Source organism: Eleutherodactylus coqui, chromosome 4, assembly GCF_035609145.1.
Source record: "Eleutherodactylus coqui strain aEleCoq1 chromosome 4, aEleCoq1.hap1, whole genome shotgun sequence".
Taxonomy (NCBI): domain Eukaryota; kingdom Metazoa; phylum Chordata; class Amphibia; order Anura; family Eleutherodactylidae; genus Eleutherodactylus; species Eleutherodactylus coqui.
The window spans coordinates 87,508,018-87,521,730 of record NC_089840.1 but is presented as its reverse complement, the minus strand read 5'-3'; the positions used below and the strand labels follow the sequence as shown (position 1 = coordinate 87,521,730).

The following is a 13,713-nucleotide window of genomic DNA, read 5'->3' as shown; positions in this document are numbered from 1 at the left end:
ATAGTGTCAACGATGGCGGGGTTGTCTGCCGCCAGTGTTTGGAAATACACGACCTTGCCGCTCCTATCAAAAAACTCACCACGGATTTTTTTATAGGAAGCCAGCGGGATGTCACTGTGATGTAGGAGGAAGAGGGCCGGGGATTTTGGTAAAGGACAATGGGTAAATTTAGACGTGATTTGCCAGACCCCTGACCAGAAGCCCGCTAGCAGCGGGCAGTCCCAGAAAACGTGTAACATGGTTCCTTGATCCATTCCGCATCTCCAACATAGGGGGGAGACCGTCGGGAATATTTTGTGTAGGTGATAGGGCACCCTGTACCACCTGGAAAGAATCTTAAATCCAGATTCTTGTATCCTACTGGATATTGAAGATGAGTGTGTGATAGTGAAGATTCTATCTCTCTCCTCTGGGGTGAAATTTACTCCTAGCTTCTCTTCCCATTTCTCCATGTATCTTGGAGGGGACTCCTCCGGTTGTGTGTTGAGGATGTTATATAGTCTGGATAAGGTATGTCTAGATGGGCCCTCCTCTGTGCAGATTGTTTCGAACTGTGTTTTTGGGCGGGCGAATGCGCTAGGGGGAGGTAGGGACTGCAGGTAGTGTCTCAGCTGTAGGGTCTGCCACATTGGGAGTGGTGTTGGGGCTGTGGGCCCTCTTAATGTTTCCCCCGATATCCACTGGCTTTCTTGTATAAAGTGTTCTGCCCTGTACCTGCCCTCCGTGAACCATGTACAGAATGCTCTGCCCTCACTGCCTGGCGCGAACTCTGGGTTCCCGAGGATCGGGAACATTGGGGAGGGCCTGGGAGATATGTCTGCCCTAGCTAGTACTCTGGAGGCGATCGATAGCGTGGGGCCAATAGTGGGGTGGTGCGTCAAATCCGCCGGACCCGGTCCGCCACACCAAGGAAGGGCTGCCAGCAGCATCGGTGATGCGGCTTGTTCAATGGCAATCCATTGCTTAAGAGCTGCATGCCGGTTCCAGTCTATAATCCGTACTAGGTGAGCTGCCTGGTGGTACTTCACAAAGTCTGGGAGTCCCATACCCCCTTTGTTTTTTGGTCTGGTCAACGTGTTCCTCGCAATCCGGGAGGTCTTCCCTGCCCATATGAATGTAGACATGGACGAGAGTAGGTGCTGGAAAAAGGTTCTGGGCACGTGTATGGGGAGGGCTTGTATTAGGTACAGGACTCTGGGGAGGATGTTCATTTTTATGATAGCCCCTCTGCCGAACCAAGAAAAGGTGCCTTTGGTCCATGAGTTGAGGTCCTGTCTGATCTTATTTAAGAGAACCGGGAAATTGGCCGAGTATAAGCCCTCACTGTTCGATGTTAGATTGATCCCTAGATAGTGTATGTGGTCCCTAGCCCATGTGAATGAAAAAAAATCCTTTAACTCGTCTATCATAGGTTGGGTAAGGGAGATGTTGAGTGCTGCTGATTTGTGATAATTGATCTTGAAATTAGACACTAAGGAGTACTGGTTAATTTCTGACATTAGGTTAGGCAGGGAGATTCGCGGGTCTGAGGTAAAAAATAGGAGATCATCTGCATAGGCCGCTATCTTGTGTTCTGTGTCTCCCGCGATGATCCCTCGGATATTTGGGTTCGATCGGATTTGCGTCAGTAGGGGCTCTAGGCATAAGATGAAGATTAAGGGTGAAAGGGGACAGCCCTGTCTCGTGCCATTTGATATGGAGAATGGTGTTGAGAGCTGGCCATTTGCCCTGACTGACGCTGTTGGTCGGGAGTAAAGGCTTGTAATCCAGTGCCGCATATTGGGTCCCATTCCCATGTGAGCCATAGTTGCGAACAGGAAGTCCCAATCCACCCGGTCGAATGCTTTATCCGCGTCCGTGGATAACAGGCATGCTGGCGTAGAGAGTCTACGTGCGAGATGTATTAGGTTAATGGCTTTAGTTGTGTTGTCCCTCACCTCTCTCATAGGGACAAAGCCAACTTGGTCTTTATGTATTGTAGCCTGCAGGTAGGGGGAGATCCTGTTCGCAAGAATTTTGGCGAATAGTTTCAAGTCGGCATTCAACAGGGATATTGGGCGGTAGCTTTGGCATTGTGACGGGTCCTTGCCTTCCTTCGGGATAACCGTGATGTGCGCAGTTAGGGTGTCTCTGGGTATTTCCTTCCCTGAGGTTATGGAGTTAAAGGCCTGGATAAAGTGCGGGGATAGTGTTTCTGTAAATTTCTTGTAGTATGTTAAAGTAAGTCCGTCTGGTCCCGGTGCTTTTCCGGGCTAAGAGTCCGCCAATGCTTTTGCTAGTTCGGTTGGGGTTATAGGTGCTTCCATTGTGTCTATTGCCTCTTGGGGGAATTTACACGGGTTCGAGCGTTGAAGATATTCTCGGATCGCAGCTCTCTTTTGTTCCCTATTCTGATTTGGCTGTGATGGAGATAAATTGTAGAGGGAGTGGTAATATTCTCAGAACGTTTCGGAAATTTGCTGGGGTAAGTACCGTGTGTGGCCGTTGGGGGTGGAGATATGTGGGACGTACGTTCTGGCTCTTGTAGCACGGAGTGCTCGAGCCAGTGCTCGGCTAGGCTTATCTCCGTATTCATAGAAGTGGCGCTTACATTTTGCTAGACCCGCCTTGGCCTGTCCTAGGCAGTGAGAGCGGACCCTCTCCCTGAGACAGAGTAACTCGGCCCCATTGGTGCTATCGTGGGTAGATTTATGGGTGGTCTCTAATACCTGGATCTGATCCAGTAACCCCCTAAGGTGTGCAGCACGCTCTTTCTTAATACGCGAGCCAAGGCTAATGCAAAGGCCTCGTATTACGCATTTATGTGCCTCCCATATCGTTAGTGGATCTACATCCGGAGTGGTGTTATGGTGGAAGTAGTCTCCTAATGCTTTGCGGATTTCGTCTGAAACTCCCGGGTCATGTAGGAACGTTTCATTAAACTGCCAGTGCCATGTCCTATTGTGTAGGGAGGGTATCTTTAGTTTTATCATTATCATGGCGTGGTCCGAGAAGGTGATGTTATCGATTGTTGCCGAGGCCAGTGACGTTAAAGTGGAGTGTTGGAGGAGAAAGTAGTCGATTCTGGAATATGAATTGTGTGGGTTGGAAAAGAATGTGTAATCCTTCGTGGTAGGGTGCAATACTCTCCAGGCATCCGCAAGTTGGTATTTGTGGAGAGTTCTTTTAATCCTGCGGTGTGTGGATGCCGAGAGACTATCACACCCTTTGGATGTGTCTATCCGTGGGTCTAGGGGGGCGTTGAAGTCCCCTCCTAGTACCAGGGTGCCCTCTTTAAATTCGTCCAGGTCCTCCAGGATCCTTTCGAGAAAAGATACCTGGCCGGAGTTGGGAGAATAAATTGCGGCAAATGTGAATGCGGTGCCAGCGAGCTTACCTTTGAGAAACACATATCTACCTCCCGGATCACGTCGGACCTCCCCCTGCTCCCATGGGATGGAGTTGGCGAGAAGGATTGAGACTCCCTTAGATTTCGACTCCGCGTTCGTACTGTGGTAGGCGTTTGGATATCTGGCGTCTGAGAATCTAGGGCAGGCGTTTGTGCGGAAGTGAGTCTCCAGGACAAAGGCCACTTGTGCTCTTTTCTTCCATAGGAGGTGGAGGATGGAGGACCGCTTCTCCGGCACGTTTAGACCTTGCGCATTAATAGAAAATATCGAGAGGTTATTAGAATCTGTTGGCATGGTTGTCTGTATACCTTGGGGTTAACGAGAGAAAGATGAAGAGGGAGAGAGTGAGGAGGTGGCGAGGTAGAGCAAAGAGAGAGGTGGAGGGGGGGGACAGGTGGGGATCACACGACACACCAGGTAAAACAGGACTAGAACGAGCTAACCTACTACCAACCTAGTGGTTGGCTGCTATACTTTGAACAAGGGGCCTGTTGACCCGCAACCGGGGCAGATGCAGGTCCCTTGTTACCCTACTGGGGGGGAAACGTGGGAGTGCACTTGGTCAGAGTGGTCCCTGACAAACTTCAAGATCAAATAGCTATGAACATAGAAAACGATGGAAACAGTATAGCTTTCTTGAAGTGAGCTACTCTTCTTTCTAATCTAGCCTGGGAGCTCCAGGTCGCCGCCGTCTGCAAGTCTGGCCATACGGGAAATTGTTCGAGGTTGTGCCACGATGTGAACCAACAACTGGGGAGCTGTTTCAAGGCAGGAGAGCGTTTCTTGGGAAATTATTGATGGCGAGGGTTTTGAGTCCCATATACGTTGTGTGGTTTGTGAGTCAGCCTTTGTACCGGTATCACTGGAGCTCGTATTGGGTGGTCCCTTTGTTTCACGGGTTTGCCGGGGCAAGGTCCATGGGCTCTGTCCAGTCCGGAATCGGGACTGCTGGGACCTCTAGGAACCTGAACGCTCCCTCCAAGTCCATTGGTGATCTGACTATGTATGTGCGGCCTCGTTTCCGAATGATCAAGTGGAAGGGGTGTCCCCATTTGTAGGTCGCGTCTGCCTTGCGCGTTGCTTCGAGCAGAGGGCGGATCAATCTTCGACTATTGAGGGTTCGTCTGGACACGTCGGGCAGGATAGTGATCTCCGCCCCGTGGAATCGGACTGGGCCTCTTTCCCAAGCTAGCCGTTGAATTTCCTCCTTTTGTCGGTAAAAATGCACTCAACATATTACATCCCTTGGGAGGTTAGCGTTCCTTGTTCTTCCTCCCAGAGTTCTGTGGACCCTGTCTAGTTCTATTGCTCTGTCTTCTGGGCGCTGCAGAAGTTTGTTAAAGACGGCTGTTACACATTCGTGCAGCGCATCTGGGGGTATATCTTCTGGAAGTCCTCTTAGCTTTAAGTTATTACGTCTGCCCCGATTCTCGATGTCGTCGAGGTGGAAGGTCAGGTCTCTTATCTGTTTCTGTTGCTTTTCCACTGCAAGGGTAAGTTGTTGAAAGTCCGTAATTGAAACCTCAGGGTGCTCTTCTAGAGCCGTGACTCATTCTGTGAGCGCCTGTACTGAGTGACTAACTGTGGCGATGGCCTTATCGTGTTTTTCCTCTATACGCCGCAGTTGCGTCTCTAAATCCGTCTTGGTCGGGAGGGCACGGATCATTACCCACAGGGCTTGAAGTGTTTGAGAGTCATCTATGGGTGGTAGCGTTCGGTTGTCCGGAGTCACTGTAGCGGATAGGTGAGGGGTATAAGGGCCTGGTGCTGTATAATCGGTTCCAGCGTTACCGCTTTCAATTGGTGTGGAGTGCGTGGCGGATGCTCTAGTGCCCTCCTGCTCTTCTGTGGCTGTGGTTGAAATGGCCTTCAAGGGCTGAGTGTGGGCTGCCTCTCGTCCACTTGGGCTCACTTTTGCGCTGTTGGGGTAGCCTTGTCTGCTGGGTCCGTGTATCTCGCCCTTGCGACTCTTATTTATGGCCCCTGTGGCCTCTGGTGGCAGATAGAGGGCTGCTTCTGGGCCTGCTATGCAGGCCTTCTCAGTGGGGTAATGCCCCTGTCTGGGCGTTTCAACGTGTCTGCGACCGTTTCTCCCTGCATGGGGTATAGGGTGAGTATGGGGTCCTTGGGGTGTCCCTGTGTCTCTTGCCCCAGCCCCTTCACTGACCGTTTCTGTTGTCCCTCCTGGGAGTGGGGTTCCCGCGCTTCTGGTGGCCTGTCGCTCCGGAGCCTCATGTTGCCTTGGCGCCATGCTTGGTGATAGGGGGGGGCTCTCTGCTCCCTCTGTGTCTGAGGGTGTAGCCTCCGCGTCCTGGACTGGCCGAGCAGCAGTCTCCGCAGGTCCTCTTGTCGTCCTGCCGGCGGAGGCTTTCTTTGATGTGGCAGTGAGTGTTACCAGAGCCTCCGGGTCCGCCACGCACTTCTCCTGTGGACCCGGCGTCGGGGAGGTAAGATGCTGCGCTGTTACCGCTGCGCTCGTGGGCCGTTCCCCTGGGTCCTTATGCCGCCGCTGGTCGGGTTCCCCTTGCTGTCCCTGGGTATTACTGGCCGGTGTCTTCTCTGTTCCTGCAGGCTGGGGACAGGAGGCAGTCCCCGAGTTCCCGTGCGGGCGTTTTGTAGGCTCCTCGTGCGGACCCGGCGCCATGCTGTGGGGTCTTCTTCCCGCTCCGGGGCTTGTACTGTGCAGGAATCGGCTTAGTGGGGATCCGTGGGCTTGTGGCTGGCTTGCCTTTCTTTTCCCCACTCTGGTCATCATCCGTGTGATTTTTTTCCAGTCTCTTTCCCTTTTGTCTGAGGTATGGCGGCTGCGGAGCTCCGTGGCATGCGACCTTACTCTTCCATGCCTGGCCACGCCCCCTGGTTTTGCATATCTTTTGTTTTTTCGCCACATATTGTACTTCATTTAGGCATTAAAAATAGGTCGATTCGAATTTGTGTATATTTATTAAAAGTGCCAACATGAATTCATGAATGGGTGAGTATTGCCTCTGATTGGCTGAGCGCAGTGACTAATCAGAGGCAGCTCTTAGCTGTCATTCAATAGCTGAGAGCTGCCTCTGATTGGTCACAGTCCACAGTCCTCAGAGAGCAGTGCAGGGAGAAGAGCCGGCTGGACGCGGCTGAGCCCTGGCAGCTGCAGAGAGGTGAGTATACTTTTTTTTTTCACACATTCTTAGGATAGTTTTCAGGGAAGGGCTTATATTTTAAGCCCTTCCCTGAAAATTAATGCAGCGCTGGCCGGCAGCCCATTGCTTTCAATGGAGCCAGCTGTATTGCCGGCTCCATTGAATTCAATGGGAGAACATCGCGCTCCTCGGTGACAGCTGTGGCAGAGCATAACGGGCAGTGCTGTTTTTGAGCGTCAAAACGCCCGTGTGACCGAGCCCTTTCATGCGGATAATCACTGCTAGCAGCGTTTTTTCTGCCGTGACGCCAGCTTCTGTCACACGATTTTTTGAGCACATCAGTTATGCGCACAAAAGATCGTGCGACAAAACGCCAATATGACTGAGCCCTGAGAATTAAAGTCCACTTAGCCGGGACATAAAAAGGCAATGTGGTGGTCACTAAGGGGTTAACTAACATATCTGAGGATTAAATTTATTGTTTTGGTATGACCCTTAACATCCTGGGTCTACAAATACACCTATTTACACAATTTTGACATAATCACTATAGAAAGTAACCTGTAAATGTGCACATTCAGCCCTGCCATTCTTGTTTCACAAGTAGATATGAGCCATGGTGTCGGCATACCCTCACATCATTTACTCACAACAATCTCTATGTATTTTACAATACATGATTGTTGTGTATTCTTGCATATTTTAGGTACAGGAGTACAGGGAGGCTCTAGAAGGAGTCCTAATCAGAGGAAAAAATGGGATTCGACTTGTGCCAGAATTATATGCTGTCCCTCACGATAAGGTAGGTACATTCTGGATGTTTATCCATAGAGAACTGTGCTCATTTCTGTATGTGTGTGTGACCTTACACCTTATATGTTATTGTTCTGTGTCCTTAGATAGATGAAGAGTATCATAACCCCCATACAGTTGACCGCATCCCTCTTGGAAAATTGCCACATATGTGGGGACAGTCCCTATATATCATTGGATGTCTACTTGCTGAGGTATAATACAGTACATATATGCTGCACTGATAACAAAGGCTTGGTTACAATGTGATAGACCTATATGTTGTTTAAAATGTTATTACAGCCCATAAAATACATAAAGCAGTGTTCATGAAACAACTGCCTTATAATATAATCTACTCTATATGCCCTATCTATCACAGATTTCTTCAATACAGTTTTAGATTTACTTATTCTTAGCGAAATCTCCGCTTTTATGTATATTTTGGGTGTTTATATATAAAAATAAATTGTCTAACGGAGTACTCCCATAACAGAACGACCACAATCGTTTTCCTACTGTAATTAAGTAATTCCTCTGTTTATTCCATTAACAAGCAGAAGTATATATACAAAGACTTTTGCAACGAGGCTAGAACACGCCTCACTTCTAATAATTATAATTTATTATAATTAATTTATTATCATTGGTTATTAAAACTAAACAAGAACAGTGATGTCTTAGTTGTAAGGCAGGACTTCTCTCAGGCCGAGTGGAACTATATCTCATGAGACTACTATAAAATGACCTTCTTGTGGCGTACAAGTGCTAATAGCATTTAAAGATGTGTAGTCTGGTTCCCTTTTCTCAAAGTACGGAACATACGGGAAACTCTGACCAAGTAAGATTATACTGTACATAGTATCTGGAAAGTTCTCATGAAGGAAAATGTCAATAATATAATATGACAGGCTGAAGCATACAAGATAGAAGAGAGATACAAAATGGATACATATTTATTGCTCTAATATTATTATATTGCTTTTAGTACATGCAGATTGTGCTACAGATTTGCTTTGGATTTTGTGACAACTTTCTCAGTGAATGTTTATGTAATTTCTTTGGTGAGTAGAATTGGCTTTCAAAATTTGAAAGGTTTCTTGTGTTTTTCTCCGTAGGGGTTTTTAGCGCCTGGAGAAATTGATCCCTTAAACAGAAGATTTTCAACAGCTTTTAAACCTGATGTTGTGGTGCAAGGTATGTTTACACTGTTAGATAGGTACAGTATGTTTAAGATTAACATTTGGCATATATATCCCAACAAGAATATTTAAAAGGGGTTGTCGAGGGTTAGAAAAACATGTCTGCTGTCTTCCAAAGACAGCACCACCCTTGTTCAAAAGTAATGTCTGTCTTTGCAGCTAAAGCTTCCATTCTCTTCAATGGAACTGAGCTGCAATTTCACACATAAACCTATGGACAAGGGTAGCACTGTATTTGGACAACCCCTGTAATATATCCAAAGGTTTTCATTAGCCAAACCTATGCCAATAGAGTGTTCTTTTGGAATCAGTTTTGCTTTTTAACACAATCGTATGATAAAAAGGTTTTTTTCATTCATTCACTATGTAGCTAGCCCTCTTCCCCCACCCCTGGTATATATAAGTCAACTAGTGTTACCTTGCTTAGTTATATCTTTTTTTTCTGAAACTCCTGGGCTTTTTTTCTAAGACAGTCATGTGATCTCAGTTCTGACCAGCTCAGATTTACTTGGGGTATGGATTCATTTTCTAGTCAGTTTATCAGTTTGGGTGTTGCTTTTACAAGAATCTAATAGTGCAATTGCTTAAAGGGAGATATAGACACTCATATTCACAGTTACTGATAATAATCACACAGCTCCTGTCACACAGTTATAATAGAGGAGATCACAACTCATGACTGTATATTTATGGTCTGTAGCTTATTTATGTGACTATAGAGTAGATAATTAAATCGCCCCCTCTTCCTGCAGATTCTAGGACGTGCAATGATTTTTTTTCACGCAGTCCATATCTTGGTGAAAAAACTCTACAGTGTGTGCTGCCTCATTAGTATGCTATCCGTGTGTCTTTTTTGTTCACGTCCAACACACGGAAAGAAAAAAACGGTAGTGTGTCAGAGGCCTTATGCCAGGCTCACATGACCATATCGTAAAACACTGTGTAAAAATCGCAGCGTTTTATTTGCGTAGGGAATCATGTATTCCTGCATATTGTCACATTTTTACTTGCATATGCTTGCACATGTACAGTATATTTTACGCGCGCTGTCCTGCACTGGCTTCCTGGTTTCTTCTTTTTTTTAAACGTTTTTCTCATGTCTCCTAGCAACATGCGTAAAAAATGGCGAACATATGCAATGTAATGGTGTATGCACTGTGTTCAAAAAGCACCCAAAGAAAGCAATAGGGCTGTACGCGAGTAATACAGGGTAAAGTAAAAGATACTGCTTTTTTTTGTGCGTGTAGTATACGCAAAAAATATACACAAGTGTGAGTGAAGCAATGAAAGTCAATGTACTTTCATTAACGCCATTCACTGCGTATTATGCGCACATACATTGTGTGCGTAATACACAATACAAATACATTTGTATGAGCCCGGCCCTACAGTCAGAAAAATACGATAATTGCCTTAGTTGTAGGGAAACTGCAGATTCCATATAATTGTTTAGTGTCTTATTAGTTCCTTTTTGCATTTTTAGTATCTGTTCTGGCAGAAACACCGGAAATTAAAAAGATGTTAAAAAAACATGACATTGATGTGCAGAGCTTCAGTGATGTCCGACCGTTTCGAGTGGAACCTGCTAGAATTTTGAGCCATCTCTATGCAAAACTTGGTAAGTGAAGGGACGTCTGTCAACATAAAGCTATGCATTGTGCTGCTCATTCCTTTGTTCTATACCTAGAACTTTTCTGCTTGTTCTCCAATCTGTCTTCTAAACAACAAGAACAGATTGATTATATATTATCCAACTAAAAGTATTTGGACACCCCTATCAGCAGAAGGGATAGTGTCTTACTAGAATGTCACTTGTCCCGCTATATTGCCTCCCTCATCTCAATCCATCACCCAGCCCGGGCTCTCCGCTCTGCTAACGAAACCAGACTGAGCGCCCCCTTAATTCGAACTTCTCATTCCCGCCTCCAAGACTTCTCCAGAGCAGCGCCAATCCTCTGGAACGCACTACCAAAGGCTACCCGAGCAATCCAGGACTCGCAGAACTTCAGGCATGCTCTAAAAACGCACCTCTTCAGGGAGGCATACTACATACCCTAAACAAACCCCTCTGTACTCCGCCTGATAACATGCTCTCTGTCCTAGTGACTGCAATCCCTGCTAGCCATCATAAACCGCTCCTGCAGTCTTACCGATTCTGCCGTCACACGGCTAAAGGTCTGACCATTGTCTATGTGTATAGCATCCCTCACTGTCCACCTCACCATACCGTGCACATCTCCAGCCCCTTTACCTTCTGTATCCCCCCATTACTTGTAGTATGTAAGCTCGTTGGAGCAGGACCCTCACCTCTATTGTTTCCATCAACTGATTACTATGTAACCGCCGTTCTGTAATGTTTGTATTTTTTACTTTTTGTATTCCCCCTGTCTATGTAAGCGCTGCGGAATATGTTGGCGCTATACAAATAAAGTTTATTATTATTTGTCCTAAGTCATGCTACATGAGATGCAGACCCTTGGAGGTGCCAGCCATAGTTTGTTTCACTTTGCATTCTTTGTTCCAAGGAACTTACAGAGCTTACACGCGGTCTCATTGTTGGTTGTCACATTAGTAGACTATCGGTTCGTGACATTTCCACGAAAACCCAGATCACCAGATCCAACTGTTAGTTACTTGACCATAAGCTGGAAGAGAGAGAGGCATTCCATGCCTAAACTAAGAATGATGCAAAAAAGGGAGATAGAACAATACCTATACAGCACCACCTATTGGAAGGCAGCATTCATGAAAGTCAATGTTAGACTCTTTATACAAGCCTTCTAACAATAACTGGGAATTGAAAGCCAAGCCAGAATCCATACACAGATAGCTGTTTTTGGGCGTTTGCCTAGTGTGCAGCTTGGCTGGTGGGAGGTCTGTGATGTGGGTCAGGAACGCTATATTTTTCCTTAGGGAGAACACCTAGAAGGTGAGTGAGTGAGGAGACTTATAAGGCCATTCATGCTCCTCTGGGTAATATGCAAATAAGGGATATGGAACAATACCTCTGCAGCCCCACCTGAATGCTGCCTTCCAATAGATGGGGCTGCAGAGGTATTGATCCATCTCTCTTATTTGCATATTACCCAGAGGAGCATGGATGGCCTCCTCCCTCGCCTTCTAGGTACTCTCCCTAAGGAAAAAAGATAATGTTCCTAAACTAACAAGCGGATAACCCAAAATCATAACTGAAAGGGACAAACAACTGCTGGGAGGGATTGTCCATAGTATTTGCTTTTCCACTATCCTTGAGCGCACTGAGAAACTGTAAGCAGGTGAAAACCAAGTCAGTGTTAGCACCATACAACAGGAACTGCATACTATTGGATATATGGGATATACCGCTGCACACAAGCCATCCATCATGAAGCAATCACGCACGATTCTTGTTCAGGTGTTCAGATATTTTTGGTAAGATAGTATAGTTTATTTATCCCCTCTACTAGGATCCAACCATGGCCTCCCGAATTCTACTGTGGATTAAACCGTGGGCCTGGATTTCACTTATGTAATTGTTCACTTACTTTTGATTGACAATCCATAGGAGTCAGCTTGTCCTGTCATGTGTTTCTATAGTATCTATGTTGCTAATATTAAAGATATTATGCTTTCCATGTTCATAGGAATTTACAAAGCCATGAAACTAAGTGGACGGCCGTATCGTCATATAGGAATACTGGGAACATCTAAATTGTACACAATTAGGAATCAGATCTTCACTTTTACTCCGCAGGTTGGTGCAAGCCAAATATAATTTATACCTTATTATGTGTACATATTTCTAGATAGGAAACTTGTAGACCTCATGTCCACGGAAAAAAATCTGCGCGGCTCTCCTGCGTGTGCGATCTGCACCCACAGAGAATCATTGGGGATCCACAGGTAATTAAATCCCTGCGGATGTCATTTTTCCCTGGCGTGCGGATCGCACACGTGGCAAAACACCCGTAGCATGCTCCATTTTCTGCGGTTTTCCTGCACGGATGGCTTTCATTGAAGTCATTGTAAGCCATCTGATCCGGGGGAGAGATGCAGCTGTCACTGCGCCCGTGCTGCGGATCCACGGGTAAGCAGGAGATTTAAAAAAAAGAAAGCATGGCGCCAGCGTGCCGAGCGCATCTGCCGTGCAGAAGAAAGAAGTTCCGGCCGCGACTGAGGAGACCCGCGCAGCGTCCGGACAGGTGAGTATAATGTCATTTTTGGCCTCGTGTTTGCGAGCACAGCTGGAATCCGCTGCGGGATTCTGTACTGGGAATCCGTGTGGGCCCAAACTGTATGATATCTATTATCTGGAACCCCCAGATGGAATATTTATTTGCTTTGAGACAGTTTTTCCTGTGGTTGTTGCTTTTGTTGCACAACATGGTTGTAGTGAGAGTGCCCTCAGTCTAAGAAGTACTTCTTGTCGTTTTGAAATCCTTTAATGTGTTATATAAGACTGAATGCAATGACAAAAAAATGGTCTCTCACATATTTGGGCTTATTTACTTAAACTGACATTTCACACGCCGGTCTAAGTAAAGCCTGTGCCCAGCTAGGAGTGATAAATTCATTAAGACTCTTAATACGTTTGTCTCATCTGGTAGCACTTCCATGCAGCAGATTTTAACCCTTTGTCAGCTCCATATTAAGGCCTCAGTCACACGGGCGCATCAGCACCCGTACACCGGCGCAGATGCGCCCGTGTGACTGACACCAGCAGACGGTCGTAGCTAAAGACGGCCGTCTCTCTGCAGCGCCGGAGGAAAGAACATGTGACTGGCTTCATTGCCGGTCATGTGTTCTTTCCTCCGGCGCTGCAGAGAGACGGCCGTCTTTAGGTACGGCCGTCTCCTTCCTGCAGTCACATGGGCACATCGGCGCCGGTGTACGGGTGCCGATGCGCCCGTGTGACTGAGGCCTAAATATGATAAACTGACACCAAACCTGAGTTCTAAGTTTTTTTGTAAGTTTTTTTAAGTCCATGAGATATTGACTTCCTTCATCTCCGTTCTTCATGTAGTTTACAGACCAGCACCATTTCTTCCTAGCACTGGACAGCAGGATGATTGTTGAAATGCTCAGGACTGAGCTGGCATACCTGACTTCAAACTGGAGGATGACAGGAAGACCAACCGTCACCTTCCCCATCACTCACTCCATGCTGAGTAATGTTCACTTATTTCTGCAGTATTTTCTAGCACTCAGATCACAGTAGGCTGCGGT

The 13,713-nt window shown here is 46.7% G+C and overlaps 1 protein-coding gene across 3 annotated transcripts in view; it reads left to right on the top strand.

The window, feature by feature from the left end:
* The window catches only part of PHKA2 (phosphorylase kinase regulatory subunit alpha 2), a 92,198-nt gene that overhangs the window by 36,258 nt on the left and 42,227 nt on the right, over window positions 1-13,713 (top strand). For all 3 annotated transcript variants that reach the window (XM_066599833.1, XM_066599832.1, XM_066599834.1), the window contains exons 12-17: window positions 7,221-7,316; window positions 7,414-7,521; window positions 8,425-8,503; window positions 9,992-10,126; window positions 12,132-12,241; window positions 13,511-13,655. In XM_066599833.1, coding sequence (XP_066455930.1) covers window positions 7,221-7,316; window positions 7,414-7,521; window positions 8,425-8,503; window positions 9,992-10,126; window positions 12,132-12,241; window positions 13,511-13,655 — 673 coding nt within the window. The remainder of the gene's footprint in view (window positions 1-7,220; window positions 7,317-7,413; window positions 7,522-8,424; window positions 8,504-9,991; window positions 10,127-12,131; window positions 12,242-13,510; window positions 13,656-13,713) is intronic.